The 18987-nt window shown below is 40.7% G+C and overlaps 1 protein-coding gene across 3 annotated transcripts in view; it reads left to right on the top strand.

Moving 5' to 3' along the window:
- HECW1 (HECT, C2 and WW domain containing E3 ubiquitin protein ligase 1) overlaps positions 1-18987 on the top strand; it is a 186562-nt gene that overhangs the window by 3750 nt on the left and 163825 nt on the right. For all 3 annotated transcript variants that reach the window (XM_065939400.1, XM_065939401.1, XM_065939402.1), the window contains exon 2: positions 17338-17413. In XM_065939400.1, coding sequence (XP_065795472.1) covers positions 17338-17413 — 76 coding nt within the window. The remainder of the gene's footprint in view (positions 1-17337; positions 17414-18987) is intronic.

Below are 18987 nucleotides of genomic sequence, written 5' to 3'. Positions count from 1 at the left end.
CCCAAGGCTTTGCAGTACATTTTTTTTTTTAATTGGAGGATAATTGCTTTACAATGTTATGTTGGTTTCTGGTGTACAACAATGTGAATCAGTCATAATTGTGTGTGTATATATGTATATATATATATATGTATGTTTATGTATATATATATATCCCCTCTCTCTTGCTCCTCTTTTCATCCACATCCCACCCCTCTAGGTCATCACAGATATCATATATTAACGCATATATATGGAATCCAGAAAAATAGTACTGATGAACCTATTTACAGGGAAAAAATAGAGATGCAGATGTAGAGAATGGACTTGTGGACACAGCAGAGGAAAGGGAGGGTAGGACAAATTGAAAATGTAGTATTGACATATATACACTATCATGTGCAATACATTAATTTAATAGCTATTTTTAATAAGCAGAATTAAAGCAGGTTTTTTTTTTCCTTCAACCACATAGATTTAGATACAAAGACCAAACTCTTGTCACTCTTCCATCCTTAGCTGGACTTACTAGTGGTAAATAACAAAACCTAGGTCTGAAGGACAGTCATTTTGAGGAATTTAAATAGTCTGTAAGAAAGCAATTCTAAATTCAAAGAGTACAAAGAAAGAGATCAGCCAAAGGAACTCCTCTCTTTTGCTCAACACCCTCTTCTAATCAGCCATCAAGTTCTATCCCTTTACTATCTAATGGTACAAGCCTCTCCTCTCCCCTCTGCCCTTCTAATCATATTGTCAAAACTCTGACCAGCTGTCTCCAGATTAGTTCTCTGCCTCTGTCTTTGCTTTCTAAATTCATGCTTCTCAGCCTGGGGCCCACCGTGGACTTGAGGACAAAAACTTGGCCTCTGTGCACCAGTGACAGATTGAATCTCAGAGGCAGAGTTTTGGATGAAGTAGAAAAGGATGATTTTATTGCTTTGCCATGAAGAGCAGATCACAGCAGGCTCCTGCCCCTCAAAAACTGTGTATTCAAACCGAGGAGGATTTAGTGAGGAGTTTTAGAGTAATAGTTCAAGGGTGGGATTGCTGTTAGGATTAGGGTATGTGCAGGTCTTGCACTCCTTTTATCTAGTATCAAGTAATCTCTTGATGAGCTTCTCTGGTTCCATTAATCTGCCCTCAGGTAGTCTTTTCTAAAATGAAGAATGCTGACATCTTCCATTTGTTGAGGACTTTAATTCTGTAAAGAGCTCATAGATCTTGTTATGAGTATCCCTTGAGGCAGAACCAGGACCATGCTCTAAGACTGCACTGTTGTTTCATTCAGCGATGCATGAAATTGTTTCATGTTGTTTCATGAAACATGAAACAAGAATTGTTTCATGGCTGCATGAAGGGAATCACCGACTCGATGGACATGAGTTTGAGTAAACTCCGGGAGTTGGTGATGGACAGGGAGGCCTGGCGTGCTGCGATTCATGGGGTCACAAAGAGTCGGACACGACTTAGTGACTGAACTGAGCTGGACTGAACTGAAATAATAGGGCTTCCCTAGTGGCTCAGCTGGTAAAGAATCTGCCTGCAGTGTGGGAGTCCTGGGTTCCATCCCTGGCTGCTCCTCTTCCCTGCTGAGCCTCATAGCCATCAAAAATTAATTAAAATATCCCAAACATGACATGAGCTGGACGAAGCTCAAGCTGGAATCAAGATTGCCACGAGAAATACCAATAACCTCAGATATGCAGGGACTTCCCTCGTGGCTCAGCTGCTAAAGAATCTGCCTGCAATGTGGGAGACCTGGCTTTGATCCCTGGGTTGAAAAGATCCCCTGGAGAAGGAAACGGCTACCCACTTCAGTATTCTGGTCTGGAGAATTCCACGAACTGTATGGTCCATGGGGTCGCTAAAAGTCGGACAGGACTGAGCGACTTTCACTTCATTTCCTGTCACTTTAGATATACAGATGACCACCCTTATGGCAGAAAGTGAAGAGGAACTAAAGAGCACTGTGATGAAGGTGAAAGAGGAGAGTGAAAAGCTAGCTTGAAACTCAACATTCAGAAAACTAAGATCATGGCATCCAGTCCCATTATTTCATGGCAAATAGACGGGGAAACAATGGAAATAGTGACAGACTTTATTTTCTTGGGTTTCAAAATCACTGCCAATGGTTACTGCAGCCATGAAATTAAAAGGTGCTTGCTCCTTGGAAGAAGAGCTATGACAAACCTAGACAGCATATTAAAAAACAGAATCATTTTACCAACAAAGGCCTGTACAGTCAAAGCTATGATTTTTCCAGTGGTCATGTATGGATCTGAGAGTTGGACTATAAAGAAGGCTGAGCACTGAAGAACTGGTGCTTTCGAACTGTGGTGCTGAGAAGACTCTTGAGAGTCCCTTATAGCAAGGAGATCAAACCAGTCACTTATAAAGGAAATCATTCCTGAATATTCATTGGAGGGACTGATGCTGAAGCTGAAACCCCAGTACTTTGGCCACCTGATGAGAAGAACCGACTCATTGGAAAAAATCTGATGCTGGGAAAGATTGAGGGCAGGAGGAGAAAGGAGTGGCAGAGGATGAGATGGTTGGATGGATGGTATCACTGACTCAATGGACAAGAGTTTGAGCAAACTCTGGGAGATGGTGAAGGACAGGGAAGCCTGGAGTGTTGCAGTCCATGGGGTCGCAAAGAGTCAGACACAATTGAGCAACTGAACAACAACAAAGCATGACAAAACCAGCCCGCTTTTCTGTCTCCTGCAGAGCCTCATGGCCTCCCCAAATTCTAGCTCAGGGATGTGGCAGGGCTTGTGGCTCCCCAAACATCGGGCTGGTGTGCTTCTCCTTGCCTTTCCTACTGCAGTTTCCTCTGCCTGTGGCATCCTTCTCCATCCTCCCCATCCTCCCCATCCACCCTCTCCCCATCCTCCCCTGCTTCATTTCCTCCTATCCAGAGATATCCTGTTCAAAAGTCTTCAGCTTTCGGAGAAAGCCTTGGTCATGCCTCCAACTGTGAAGTACTGAATCAATCAGTTGTCAAAGATTAATTTGTTAACAGAGGATGCCAAGTTCCCCCATGACTTTTCAGGGTCTCAGGAGTGATGATGGTGGGCAAACCTCTCCCTGTAACACTCACATCAGCCGCTGACATCCTCTCTAACTGCATTTCTCCCCTTGTACACTTTTGCGGCACCCTGTCCAACTTCCATGCCCCTGGCCTTTTTATTATACTCTGAAAAGATTTGACTTTAGTAAAAGTATGACCTGTAAGTGCGTCAGCACACAAAACAGTTGCAGTTACAGAAGAAACATAGGGTTGTAAAAGGAGACTAGGGAGATAAGTCTTACGCATATAATACAGAACATAAATTATTCTGTATGCTGTATTATGAGGATTATCCACACACATGTATATATAAAAAGTTGGGAAACAGAATAAACTCATCTTTAGACAGGTTAGCTAAATACATATAATCATATGTATTTCCAGTTAATATATTTTTCTTTACCTCCAAACACCTTTCCAAGAGTTTTAAATTTAACACAATGAATTCAATAGTTAATCATGAGCTGCCAGTTTCTTGCCCCTAAGTGTCCTTAAAGTGTGTAAACACAAGGAATATTGTACATTCTTGCCTGTGTGTGGATGTGTGTGTGTGTGTGTGTGTGTATACATATGCACATGCCCTGTCTTGATCCAGAAAGAGTTTTATGCTTATAAAATAGAGGAGCATGTACTTTTAGCCAGTGAAGAGTGGGACTTCAGGATCAGGTGTGCCCATGACAATTGCAGGCACACGTTTTACAGGAGTTGCAGCAGGGATTGATCTCTTAAGTGTTCAAATGGTTCTTGCTACAAAAGGAAACGGCTGGTTATATTGTTCACAGGTTCCAGGGTGATGAAAATTGAGCACAGTCACTCAGGAGAAACAAAACTATTGTTAGTTCTAAGATCAGGCAGATGTTTCTCTCAAGGCAAAAGAATGTGTTGAAAATGAGCTCTGGGTGACCAAGGAAACAAAGTAAGGAAGGTTGTCTTAGTTTTCTATTTAGCTTAGTGCAGTTCAGATGCTCAGTTGTGTCTGACTCTTTGCCACCTCATGGACTGCAGCACACCAGGCTTCCCTATCCATCGCCAACTCCCGGAGTTTACTCAAACTCATGTCCAGCAAGTCGGTGATGCCCTCCAACCATCCCATCCACTGTTGTCCCCTTCTTCAATCTTTCCCATCATCAGGGTCTTTTCCAATGAGTCAGTTCTTCACATCAGGTGGCCAAAGCATTGGAGTTTTAGCTTCATCAGTCCTCCCAATGAATATTCAGGACTGATTTCCTTTAGGGTAGACTGGTTGGATCTCCTTGCTGTAAGGGAGTCTCAAGAGTCTTCTCCAACACCATGGTTCAAAAGCATCAATTCTTCAGAGCTCAGCTTTCTTTATGGTCCAAATCTCACATCCATACATGACTACTGGAAAAACCATAGCTTTGACTAGACAGACCTTTGTCAGCAAAGTAATGTCTCTGCTTTTTAATATGCTGTCTAGGTTTGTCATAGTTCTTCTTCCAAGGAGCAAGTATCTTTTAATTTCATGGCTGCAGTCACCATCTGCAGTGTGATTTTGGAGTCCAAGAAAAGAAAGTCTGTCATTATTTCCATTGTTTCCCCATCTACTTGCCATGAAGTGATAGGGCTGGATGCCATGATCTTAGTTTTTTGAATATTGAGGTTTTTTTTTTAATTAAAAATTTTATTTATGTATTTATTTATTTATTTTATTATTTTTTTAATTTTATTTTATTAGTTGGAGTTTATATGAAATTTAGAAAGATGGTAATGATAACCCTATACGCAAAACAAAAAGAGACACAGAAGTACAGAACAGACTTTTGAACTCTGTGGGAGAAGGTGAGGGTGGGATGTTTCAAAAGAACAGCATGTATATTATCTATGGTTAAACAGATCACTAGCCCAGATGAGATGAATATTGAGTTTTAAGCCAGCTTTTCTACTCTTCTCTTTCACTTTCATCAAGAGGCTGTTTAGTTCCTCTTCACTTTCTGCCATAACGGTGGTGTTACCTGAATGTCTGAGGTTATTGATATTTCTCCTGGCGGTTCTTGATTCCAGCTTGTGCTTCGTCCAGCCTGGCATTTAGCATGATATACTCTCCATATAAGTTAAATAAGCAGGATGGCAATATACAGCCATTCCCCAGGCTGGCGCTGCTCAGTACCAAACTGTTTCAGCTGCAAAGACTTCTCCTCACTAGGAAAGGGAAAGCAGGATGAGCAGCTGGCTTCCCCCAGGCTTTGAGGCCACTACACACGAAGATCTCTCTTGGTTTTCGCTGCACCCAAACCACCAATGTCAAGATGGCTAGGAACAAGGAAGAAAAGCAGAATCTACCAATAGCTGCCATAAGGTGGGAGTGATTGTGGTTCACAATGATCAGTTGTATAAGCAAACCCAGTAACTTTTCCCAATGAAGAAGGAACCAATGACCAGCACAGCTGTGCTGGAATTCCTGCAGATTTTAGCAGCTTTTGCCCCACGGGTATTCTTGTTTGCTCATGCAAGCTACCTAAGTCCCTCCCTGCCCCTGCCAGAGCCTGGGAACCACAACAGGAACTAGCCCGGGCCTCTGAGGATGCACAAGTGCGAGATGCCATCCTCCACACCCCATGGCTGACCATCATCATCACGTATACACTTGGGGCTAGCTCCTCCAGCTGTGCCCCTGCATGCTGCCAGCCCAGACCTTGTCATCAGCCTGCACTGTGTGCGCACACTCAGGCGGAGACTGTGCAGCCACAGGACAGCACAGCTAACGGCCACAGCCTCCATCACTGCAGCTGCTTGTGGGCCCAAATCAGGCTCTGTCTTCTGTTACTGGTGCGCACCAACTCTATCTGACGTAGTCCTGAAAGTCCTAGCCAGGCAGAAAAGAGAAATGCCACTTCATTGTTCATCAAATGATCAGTTTCATATGTGAATTTCACCTCATAAACTATTTTTAATAAAACAGAAAAAGTAAAAATTATTACATACATACATACATGCCAGAGCAAAGATTAAAAATTCAAAAGCTTCCGGAGAGCCAGGTGAGGTCAGTATCACATTTCATGAAATCTAAGGTGATTTTAAGAATTTTAAGGCCAATCATTGATTTTCACACTGCCAGTCTAGAAAAAGCTTTCCAGTTACAAATAGGATGCTTTGGTGGATAGCCACAACCTGATTGCTGAGCCCTAAAATTGAAAGCACTCGTGTGTTAGGATTGATGCACGCAGTCCCAGAGAGGAGGGCCAGGAAGATACTGTGTTTCTCAACAGGGTGCTAGTTTCTCAGCTTTAGTTGCTCCCTGCTGGATACTCTGATACTTTAAAAATCTGAAACCCCACACTTTATGTAAACCTTCTGATTTTTAAAAATATGTTGGAAACTAATGTTTTGAAAACTCAAATATAGTATGAGCCAAAGAAAATATGTCACTGGGCCATACAGCCTGCAGACTCACTGGTGCCCCAGCAGATGCCTTTTGTCAGATCCAAATCACACAAGAGGGATAAGCCCACAGAGTAGAGTGAAGGCAACTCGCAGATTGAGGGACCAGCTGATTAAATGACAGTCCTCTAGGCAAGGGAGTAAGATCTGCAAAAAGTGGATTGTTTGTCTTTAATAGAAGGTACAGCTTTGAATGCTGGAGGTGGGGCTCCAGGGGCTATGGCATTACAGAACCCACTTCTGGGGCTTGGGACTGGAATCAAGCCAGTTTTTGAGATAAGAGTTAGACATCTTTGCTATACCATTTGAAAGAGGAAGACCCTTGATACTGATACTTCTCCAGGTGTGTTCCCCCAGCAGCAAAAGCCTTACCTGAAACTTGAAGTGCAGGCTCTCAGGCCTTCCCTAGGCCTACAGAATTAGACCTTCCATGGTGGGGCCCAGCAGTCTGTCTTGTATCAAGCCCTGTAGTGACTCTGAAGCAGCTCATGGTAGCGAACTTCTGCCCTAGAGCAAACAGAATGACTCAGTCATTTTTTAGAATTTGATAGCGCTTGTCATGTGCCCACTTTCAGAGTAGTCTGTAGATGCAAGAAACTGTGTTCAAAAGAATAGCTAAAGAATCTAAAATTCATCATGGAAAATCTGGTAACTGATTACTCCTAGCTAGCATCCTCCTTCCCAGTATTTCTTATCCTTTTTAGGAAGCCAAATGCCTCACCTCTCAAACATAGCAGTCCTTCGCCTCAATCAGATCTGCTCCTGGTGTTAGTATCTGTCCCCAAAAGTAGTCAGTATAAAGAAAATCATCTCTAATTAACACACTGTGTCCAATTCACACAATGAAAGCTAGAAGAAATGCCTCATTTTTCCAACCCCTCTCTTTTTCCCCATTATGATTGGCAGAAGAACCCTGAAATTAGGAAGCCTGGATCTTGCCTTCAAGGCAATAAGGAAAGCAGAAAGGGTGAGGACTTTGGAAGCTGACTTGGTGACTGCAGGATCAGAAGGCAGAGATGAGCAGTAAGAATATGAACCAAATGTGAACAGATTATGAGCAAGAGAGAGCCTACCAGTAGCCAGGCTGGGTCTGAAAAAATGACCCCAAGATCCCTCCCACTTGAATTTTGGGAAGTCATTGATGTAAGCTTTCAAGTTTGTTAACTGCAGTGAGGCTCATGAAGAATGTCTAATTTGCAATCTGTTTAGAGTGTGTCCACAAGAACTGGCTTTGTGCTCGGCACACCATCAGCTCTCATCCCTGTCACTTGTCTTCTTGCCCCTTGGAAGGGCCTTCTAAGTCTTTCAATCACAGTGTCCTGCAGGGTGGGGAAATTGCCTGAGGGTGCAGTTGACCGTTGGAATTTTATGTTTCATTCTTTTAGCCCCTAGAGATGGCTTTTTCTTTGAGATTACAGGACTTTCTGTGGGAGGACTTCAGATGAACTAGGTCTAACCACCTAGTCATCATATTGTGAGGATTCCATGAGGGAGATGTTCTCCAAAGTGCTCTGTAAACATTTGTGAGGTGTGTTTGTTTATTGGTTGCTCTTTGGAACATTTCAGAGATTTGGTGGTAGAAATGGAACTTAGGCTTTTGATTGGATTGATTTTTGTTTTGTAAGGTGCCTTGAAGGCATATCAGCTTATTTAATAGACTTTATCTTGGACACAAAAGATATTGAACACAGGAACCACTGATCTTTGATCTAAAATGGAATCCCTGATTCCATACTCTTGGTTACTGACATGCCGTGACTTGAAGATTTTATTAGTTATAATGTGATGCTATTTTGGACCTGATTTTTAGATTCACATTATCAACTATGGAGTCCTGCACTTTTTATTTATAGGAAAATTAAAGTTATCTTGGTCAGGTGAATATATAAAGGCTCAATGAAAGTCATGAATTTCATCCCCTGGTGTTACTGATGGGTTAATTGTTCTGTAACTAAACCCAAAGCTAATCAACAATTTGGGCTCAAAGAAGTCATTATATAATTAGTTGGGAGTAATAGTGGTTATGTAAACAGAGTTAACATGTTAGAATCAAGCATAACATGTTCACACCCCTTTGGAAATGCCATGTATGCTAATAGGGAGCTTCTCCCACTTTTACCAAAGGAAGTTAACCCAGATCTGGGGCACATGTAGAAGCAACTCAGAGTGGCCTTTCACATGCAAGAGAGTTCTTTGAAAACTCCTGTTTACCTTCAAAATGCATCTATATTTTGTATTCAACTTTAACTTTCCTCATGTTTGCTTTTAAAATAGATTTACCCCAAATTCTGGGTAAAAATGGTGCTCCAGGACAGGCACCCTTTGCCCCGGCACACTTATCTGCCCCTGGGAATAAGATCACACCTGTATGAGAAGCCTCTGTGTTCTTACAGACTGGAAGATGAAGTATGAAGGTTAAAGAGCACTTATGATGGGGTAATTGAGACACATATGTGTTTTTAGCAAACAGCCTCATCTTCATGCAGAGGTATTGTGAAAGGAAAGCTAGGATTTGAATGGTGTTGTAGGGATCTAGTGAGAAGCGAGACTGGTCAACTGAACCATGTGTCTTCATGCTTCTGAAACGGAAGTTTCCCTGCAAAGGTATGAAGACTTGATCGTCACTCTGTTTTTTACTGAATTTCACTTTTGGGCTTTACAACAGTATGTGCGTTCATATTTATAACTTCAAAAAGCAGATGTAAAGAGGACATGAGAATGGGAGTAGGAGAGATACATGTGAATTAATCCCAAAGGTCTTAATTCAATTCCAGGAGCCTTCTTGATAACCCTATACAATCTTCTGCTGGCCACCAACAGATTTGGCTTTTTTAAAAATAAAATTATATATATATATATTTTTTTTTTAATTGCAGCAAAGTGTTTCACTAATGAATACGTTGTAATTTATTTAGCATTCCCTTATCCATTAACTTTTCATTTCCCCTCCAATCTTTGGCTCTATATAAACAAAGCCACAATAAATTTCCTTTTATACACAGTATTTAACACACAGCTGAGTAATTTTGTTATAAATTCCTAGACATGAAATTAATGGTCATTTACCAGCTCTCTTGGGGATATGTGTGTATCAATTAACACTCCCCTCAATAATGAGTGAGACTGCCTGTGTCTCCACACTTTTGGCCACTGTATCAGTTAAGAGCAAATTGGATACCATACCAGTTACTTAGAGTTTCATATGAATAATTGTTAAACAGATTAAAAAAATCTGTTAAGAGAATTAAAACAAGAACCCACTCCAGTATTTTTGCCTGGAGAACTCCATGAACATTCCATGTGGTTGCAAAGAGCTGGACATGACTGAGTGACTAACACTTTCCCTTTCAAGGTATCAGTAAGGTAGTAATTGCAAAAAGAAGCTGCCATCTCTAAGGCTGGAGGAGTAAGTGAAGAGATTGAAATAAAACTTAGAAGCTTAAAGAAAGGAGCTTACAGTACTGAAATGCAGACTCTTTGGGGGAGGATTTTATTCAACAGTGCTGCGAGCTTAGAGGAGGGACCCCAGGGACCCAGACCGGACTTCTGAGGTTAGTGATGCTGCTTCACTGAGAGGGGAAAGATCAGACTGACTTTTCAGTGTTGGAAGAGTATTGGGAAAAGCCCACAAACTGGATTTAGCTGCTGCAGTGGTGAAGCACTGAAGCCCCAGGTGAAATGTGGACCGGAACAGGAAGCAGAGAGGGCAGAGCTGGTCTCTTTTCCTTCTTTCCGTCTTCCTCTTCCCCTCTGGCACCTCCTGCTGGCAGAGCCTGTGCAGGTACCAGGTGGCAAAGCAGAGATGCTGTGAGCATTCTCCACTCCAGCATCACAGGGCTTAGAAGGGTGGGAATTGAATCAGAAGACAGCTCAAAACCTAGCAGATCACCCCTGTGAGTTCTCAAGCTTTTTGCTTATTACCAATGTGACAGGTGAAAACTCAGCATTGATTAGCATTTTTTCCTTATTGTAGTCAAGGTCAAATACTTCTTAATTTTTAGAGTTGATTCTCCTTTCTATTAATTTAAACTATCTTTTGATATGCTTTGTTCATACTTGTTTTCTTTTGGTTGTTGTTTTTGTTTCTTAGACAAGAAAGAAAGTAGACTTTTGAATATGTGAGTTGAAAATACTTATCCAGGTTTGTCATTTATCTTTTGATATATGGTGGCTTTTCCAGGTATGCATTTTTATTTTTACAGAGTTGAGCTTATCAGTATTTTCTTTTGTGACTTCAGGGCTTTTCTTCACTGGCAGGAAAAACTCTTCAGGTTTGAGACCATAAAAATATTCTTCCATCTTTCCCCCCAATGCTCTTAGGATTTTGATTTTAACATTTAAATATTTGACCAATTTGGAATTTTTTTCTATTATATAATATGAGGCATTACTCCAAATGCATCTCCATCTTCCAGACTTACTATCCCGATGTCCCATTTTCTCCACTGATTTGAAAATTCACCTTTGTTATATTTCCTACTTTTTTGGGTCTATTTCTGTACCTTCTATTTTGTTGCTATGACTATTCATGTACCAGCATCACACTGTTTTAATTACACTAGCTTCATAATATGGTTAAGTATCTTTCACAGCATTTCTTCCTCATTATTTTCCCTTTTTATTATAGAATCTTGTTTGTTCTTGGTTTTTCTTTCTCACATAGGAGAATTTGAGTTAGCTTGTCCAATTTTAAATGCTATTGGTAGTTTCACCACGATCACATAATGATATGGATTAACTAAGAACATACTGAAATTGTTACCATTTTCGAGTTTTTCTCTTTAAGAATATGGTATACCTTTCGGTTTGTTTTTCTTCTTTTGCATATTTCTTCGATATATTCCAAGGTGCTTATGCTGCCTTTTTTCTCATTTGCAGTCACATGCATCTTGACTTGATGTCTTCCCATACCCCAGTTTTACCTCCAGTGCATATAGCAGCCATACTTCATGTATTGTGTTCAGAGTTATCGATATCTTGTGGTTTTATTAAGGATGGAGTTTGCCTTTTGTTTTTCTTCTTGTTGCTTTTGTGTGATTGGTTCATGAGAGAATAGCAGGAACAGCTTTTTCCTCTTATTTAAAACTCAGATGCTATTTCATTTACATGTTCATGTACTCTGGGATTCTATCATGTTGACTGCAAGAAATCCAGCTTTTATCACTAAATATTTCTAGGAATCTTTGAAATGCTAAATAGTTCACAGATATACTCTGAATATCATTGCCACCTCATCTAGGCATGTCTCTCAAGTACTTCTCAACCAACTGCAGTTAGCATTGCTCTATCTCAAGTCAGGTATCACCCTTTCATCTATCTCAACTGCTTGCAACAGGGGGTAAATATTTCCCTGGGGGTACATGATGATATTCCCAGTGGTAACAAGAACAATTATTTCAGGTTCTCGGTTTCCATATGCTTACTTTCCTGAAATTGAACTGCCTGAAAATTGCCAGTGGTCTGTAGGTTCTTTCTTCCAATTTCTCCTTCCACCCTTCCTCTTTCATATGTTGTTAAGAAAAGGCATGTGTCTTTGTCTCATCCATTCTAGATCATACTATGTATATTGGCTAGAGGATGGAAAAGCATCTAGGGAGCAACCAAGTGGGCACTTCAGAAGACTACAGTAGTGCTCGTGTTGAGAAAGTGAATGGCTGCAGTGATAGGTCACAAAGGCTTTTGCAACTTAGTAGTTCCAGTTCTTCAGAGAAGGCAATGGCAGCCCACTCCAGTGTTCTTGCCTGGAGAATCCCAAGGATGGCGGAGCCTGGAGGACTGCCATCTATGGGGTCGCACAGAGTCAGACACGACTGAAGCGACTTAGCAGCAACAGCAGCAGCAGCAGTTCCAATTCTTGGCTTTCATTAACGCTAAAAGAAGATTTAAAGAAGTTGTGCATGGAGAGGCAATTTTAATTAATTTGTATTGATTGATTACTATGTTTTTGTCTTCTATGTAGCTTGCAAAGGATTAAAGTAAATAAAAGATGTTACTATAATTGCACCTACTGTATAAACAGTTCTCTCAAACACTTATGTAACAAGGAAAAAAAATGGATAAATTCTCTCACTCTAGTAATGAACGATGTTCATCTATGTAGATATAAACTAATTTCCTTTATTGAAGTATATTTAATTTACAATATTATGTAAGTTTCAGGTATACAGCAAAGTGACTCAGTTATTTTTTCAGATTATTTTCCATTGTAGGTTATTATAAGATATTGAATGTAGTTCTCTGACCTAAATAATAAATCCTTGTTGCTTATGTATTTTATGTATAATAATTTCTATCTGTTAATCTTTACTCCTAATTCATTCCTTTCCTCCCTCTCTTTATCCTTTTTTAACCATAAATTTTCTGTGTCTGTGAGTCTGTTTCTGTTTTGAATATATATAACTTTGTGTTTTTTATTTTTCACATATAAATGATATCATATAATATTTGTCATTCTCTGCCTGACTTACTTCACTAAGTATGATATTCTTTGTTTTTCTTCTTGGTGTCCTTAGACTCCTCTCTTCATTTTTAACTTTGTCTTTTTAATTATGATGTGACTTTGTGTGGGTTTTTTAGGTTCCTGTACCTGGGTATCTGTTTCCTTCTTTAGGTTTGGGAAGTTTTCAGCCACAATTTCCTCAAATACATTTTCTATTCCCTTCTCTCTTTCTTCTCCTTCTGGAAGCCCTATTATGTGTAGGCTGGCACACTTCATATTATCCCATAGATCTTGCTTGTCGCTTTTGTTTTTTGGTTTGTCTTTCTGTCTGCTCTTCTGATTGGGTGATGTCCATTATTCTGTCTTCCTGTTCATTATTCTGCATTATTTAGTGAACTACTCATTGCTTTTAGATCAGTTTTTATCTTGGCAGTTGAGTTATCTAATGTTGATTGTTTCCTCTTTACAGTTTCTGGTTCATGGTTACAGTGATCTGCCAATAATAATGTTTATTCATTCCTTCAGCATTTTAGGGACTTCCCTGGTGGCTCAGACAGTAAAAGCGTCTGCCTACAATGCAGGAGACCCAGGTTCAATCCCTGGGTTGGGAATATCCCCTGGAGAAGGAAATGGCACCCCACTCCAGTACTCTTGCCTGGAAAATCCCACGGATGGAGGAGCCTGGTAGGCTGCAGTCCATGGGGTCTCAAAGAGTCGGACACGACTGAGCGACTTCACTTTCTTTCACTTTCAGCATTCTTATTACTTCCTTTTTGAACTTGGGGTCTGGTAGCCTGAAGAGGTATTTCATTTTTTTGTTCTTTCAGGGGATTTTTCGTATTCTTTTAATTGGGAGTTTTTAAATTTCTCTGTCTCTGTGAATTTAGGAGAAAGTTATCTATTGTGGTCTTGAAGGGCTCTTTTTATGTGGGCATCCTTATGTAGATTGTGCGAGTCCGGTATTTTTGGTGCAAAGGCTATCTTCTCAGTTTGCTGGCCGTTGTAGTAGGTGTGATTGGTCTGGTGCCCAGAGCCTGCACTGGATGTTGGGCAGGGCCTCCTCTTTGCTCCATGGCTGTCACAGCCTTGTCGGGGGCAAGGTCCCCTCCCCAGCTGTTGGCGTGGAAGCCCTATGGGTTGGGTTTCATAAGGTTCCATTTCTTTTGTGTCCTCATTCCCCAAGGGACTGAACACTGAACCCACACAGCCCTGTGGTCACAGTGAACCTATGCTCTGGCTGTGCAGGCATCCGCAGTTTTGCCCATAAGTAACCCAAGGTCATATACCTTTTTCTGTTGTGTTCATCGCAGACCCTAGTGCTAGACTGGTGGTGGAGGCCAGAGCACTGTGACTGCAGGAATCAAGGTGGTTCTGCTGCTTCCTGGGGCCTCCTCTGCCTCTTTGGTAGGGCTCTCCCCAGCCTTGTTCACTCCAGATATGTCTCCAACTGCCACGTGAGGAGTGTTCCTGTCAGGAAAGGAACTCCTGCATACTCCTTCCCAGGGGCAGCCCACCAGGAACACTGAGTCCATCATCAGTCCTCCCATAAAGCTGGAGTCGCAGTTTGCTGGGACACACGGTGACAGTGGGTCTTAGGCTGTTGACCTGGGGCCCACCTGGCCCCACCCGGCGCCATGCTGAAAACGCCGGACTCCCATCATGTATCAAGCAAACTCTATCATGTATCCAGTGTGGCATCCTGGACCACACTCCAGGCTGTCTCTGTGCCCCTAGACTGAGTCCTCTCCAGGGTCCCTCCTCCCAAGTCTCAGTGCCTGGCCACTGTGTGTACTAGCAGCCCTGCTGAGCGTGCATTTTCTGCTGGGAGGTACAGAGATAAATTCTGTACAAAATAAACACTGATACCGTGCACTGTGTCTGAGAGGCGGCATCACAACTATGTGCCTGGTGGGTGGAATAACAGATGGGGATCAGACAGACTGAAACGCCAAGGGTATGTGCAGACCAGAGAAGATAAGCAATTCCCTGATGTGCTCCCTCTGTCTCAGGTTGTTGTAGGGTGAGACTGTTTTGGCTGGGTTTCCATACCATTTTCATTGTCAGTAAATGGTAGAGTGTCTCTTTGTGAGTACAATAGATTTCTTAACTTCAGACAAGCCTCTGGAGCTCATCTTGAACAAAAAGTTGGAACGTACAGCTTTCCCAAACACCGTTACTTCCTGGAAAATGTTTATCACATCTACTACTGCCTCCCTCTTGTATCATCAGTCTGGCACTGAGATGACTTGATAAATAATGTTAGCAAAAAGCCAAGAGTTAGGGAGAATTTTGTGGAATTTAAAATGTGTATCTCCCTTCTGAGCTTGGTAGCTTCTGAAAAATATACATTATCTTTTTGTCTGCATACCTGTTTCAATGCAATATACATGAAGAACCTTTTTGTAAATACCCTGAATACCCAACAGAAAAATCTTTAAATATGAGGATCAAAATATGTATGCTGTAAGTAAGAAATAATGAATACTATTCTTTGTTAGCTATTTAGCCTGGGAAGACATATGCAGTTTAATCCTACATCTTGTAAAAAATATAAATTGGAATGCATACACTCTAGACTTGTATCTACAAGGCTCTATTAAAAGTAGAGTTTCTGTTGTGCTCTCAAGGAATTTATATTCTGAGATGAAACAAGTTAGGGGTTGACATCTTTAAACTACAATTAGGAGCAGTCAGTTGCAACTGTCCACCTAGGCAAGTACAGCACCAGAGGGGGGTGTGGCCAGCCTGCCCACTTCGCCCATGGCCCTTGCCCAGGTGTAGGTTTGAAAATGAAGAAAAGTCTTCAACATAAAGAAATTTTGAATCCTGATTAGACCCATGCATACTGACTACTTTGAGAGCTAAAAGAGTGGTCCAGTCTGAGGTTGCAGTCTGCTGTGTTTGCTGACCTTTGCGGCTCTGGGTCAGCCAGGTGAAGAGAAAGACATCCAGTGTGAAGAGGGCTGATATCTCAGACCAAGCAGTATTCCAACTCACCCCATTCCGTATGTCACCCACGTTGGTTCCATCTGCTGGGCAGCCCCGCATCCCTGAGATGCATCTTGTATGTGGACCTAACAGCAGACATACTGAGAAGATTGGCACATGAGCTGCAGCCCATCATAGAAGTCCACCAGGGGCACCTGCTTAACAAAGAAGTGTTCTAATAATCATTTTGGACTCTCCTTGGGCCGAAATTATGAGCCTTAGTGATGCCCAGTCATTACTCTTAGTCTCAAATAAAGCAAATTGACGGTCACATCCAATCACAGCTCTTTCAGCACCAAGAATACTGACAGGCAGAGAGAGATTAAGCCCACACAACCTAGAAACAAAGAGACTTTGAGTGAGAGGTCACTGAGTTTTCTGTTTTTCCCTTCTTTGGTATAGCTTATCTTCTAAAAAGTGGACCTGGTAGAGATTTGCTTTATATTCAGATTTTTTTTTGTATTATTTTCTCCAAATATGTAACATATGCAAAGGTAACTCTGCCTTTGAATATATACTCAGAATCATTTCAGGGTAAAACTTGCCTAGAAGAGAATGGAAACAAGAACTCTAGCTGCTTTGATTAATCCATTAACAGATCAAGGTTGAGCAATGATGGAAAATAAAACATTTTAGCAACCTGATTTTGAAATACCTATTAGATGAAGATGGGCTCCACTTGTGGCTCAGCTGGTAAAGAATCTGCCTGCAATGCGGGAGACCTGGGTTCGATCCCTGGGTTGGGAAGATCCCCTGGAGAAGGGAAAGGCTACCCACTCCGGTATTCTGGCCTGGAGAATTACATGAACTGTATAGTCCATGGGGTTGCAAAGAGTCAGACACAACAGAGTGACTTTCACTCTCACTAGATGAAGATATACCCATGTAACAGCTGTGTTCTGAAACTTCCCAGGAAGGCAGTTAAGTAAAGAGACCTCAGAGTAGCTTCTTAATGTCATGCTCATGCTCCTCCCTAATAAACAAAATTTCCTGGGAATCTCTAGATAATAGTACAGATCAGAAGAAATAGAGATAGGGCAGTTTTAACTATACTTTGCTAATAGAAACACTTTGTAATTGCAACAGTAAACATCTATTGACCTCTTGATTTTACTGCCTTAGGGTCTGCTTTAATAAATACCTTTTTGCAAATTTGAATATGAAAAGGCATTGTTTACATAGGTAGTTATTAAAGGACCTCTGATATTACACTAATTCTGTTTGCTGATTTCCATTTCTCTGAGAAGTACCCCTTCATCCTCAGTAGCATTTCCCATTCTATTACTGGAAAAGACATTAGGTTGCTAAAAGCTTATGCTAATCGATAGTAGCCTAATGAAATCATTGTACTTCTGTGTTTGTATTCTATAGTTACAGAAATGACTGATTAAGCATGCTTGTATTGGAGTGTATCTATTTCAATGCTTCTTTTGCTTGTCTCCCATTTTCCTTCTTACAGATTTTTAAAAGCATTGGTTCTGATGAGACCGTGCAAGGGCAAGGAAGTCGGAGGCTGATCAGCTTTTCTCTCTCAGGTATGTTTTGCTCATCTGAAGGCCTTTGCGGAGAAAATAAGAATGTCAGTCAGCAATCAGGAGATGTCTTCAGTTTAACTCTTACCTACAAGTTACTCACCCTCTTGCCTCAATTTATCCATCTGTAAAACAAAATTTTAAAATATATTTTAAAATTCTCCTTGACCTCATAAATATTCTGGAGAGTTCAATAAGGAATAGGTGCATTCCTTAGATGAGATGAAATGATGAGAAGCTACCGTTCTAATTGTCCTCCTTTGCTAAATAATAGTAACTGAGAACTTATAAGGTGGAGGTAGAGAAAATCTGAGACAAGAAGCAGCTAGCAGACCTTTATCTAAATAAAATCTCACATGAAATCCAGATGGCAAAACATAGAAACTGAACAGCTCAAAACAATGCATCTGTGGAAAGAGCAGAGAAATCCAAATAAAGTCTGTAATTTTGTTAATCATATCTAGTTAATAGTTAAGAGTCATTTAATTTTTTTTAGTTTTCATCATGTACCATAGCTCTGAAACATATTAGTAGGGAAATTGGCTAAATCCTCTTTAAATCTAAAGTAATTTAAAAATTAAAAATATAAAGAAAAACTGAGTTGCTGTAGCAAAAATGATATAGAAAGTTCAGGACCCCATTCTCTCAATTTTACTCATAGCGGTCTTTACAAAGACACAGTGGCATGAAGCTTTAGAACTCTGTCAAGCCCAGTTTGAAAACTATTGCTTTAGCTCATTGTCAAACCAACAAATGGTTTGTAGGCCATTAATGTCAGAGATCTGAGATCAAAGAAATGAATGAGTGTTCATGAGTGTCCTTGGAAGATGAACAGTCAACTAGGGCTTTTCATGTCTAAGTGAGCCCCCAGTAAAGCAAACAAAGTAAAGATCCACTGATAAGTGATAATAACAAGGTTAATGTACAAAAAGTCAGTCACTTTCCTATCTACCACAATGAACAAATGGAATTTAAATTAAAAGCACAAATCTATTTATATTTAGCACCTCCCCAAATGAAGTACTTAGGTATAAATCTAACAAAATATGTATAAGCTATGTATAAGGAAAACTGCAAAACTCTAATGAATTAAATCAAAGAGCTAAACAAATGGAGATATATTCCATGTTCATGGATAGGAAGACTTAATAGTGTAAGGATGTCAGTTCTTCCCAAACTGATCTGTTGAATCAGTGCAATCCCAACCAAAACTCCATCAAGTCATTTTGTGAAAACTGACAAATTGATTTCTAAAATTTATAAGGAAAGGCAAAAGACCCAGAACAGCCAACACAATGTCGAAGGGGAATATCAAAATTGGAGGATCAATGCTTCCCAGCTTCAAGACTAACAATAAAACTGCAGTAATCAAGACAGTGTGGTACTTGTGGGAAAAAAAACAAAACAGAAAAATAGATAAGTGGAATAGACTAGAGTACCCAGAAATAGTCCCCCATATAGTCAGCTGATCTGTGAAAGATGAGCAAAGGCAATACAGTTGAGCAAAATAGTCCGTTCCACAAGTGGTACTGGAACAGCTGGACATCCACATGCAAAAAAAAAAAAAGAATCTAGAC

This window comes from Muntiacus reevesi, chromosome 6, assembly GCF_963930625.1.
Source record: "Muntiacus reevesi chromosome 6, mMunRee1.1, whole genome shotgun sequence".
NCBI lineage: Eukaryota > Metazoa > Chordata > Mammalia > Artiodactyla > Cervidae > Muntiacus > Muntiacus reevesi.
This window is presented reverse-complemented; position numbering and strand designations above follow the sequence as displayed.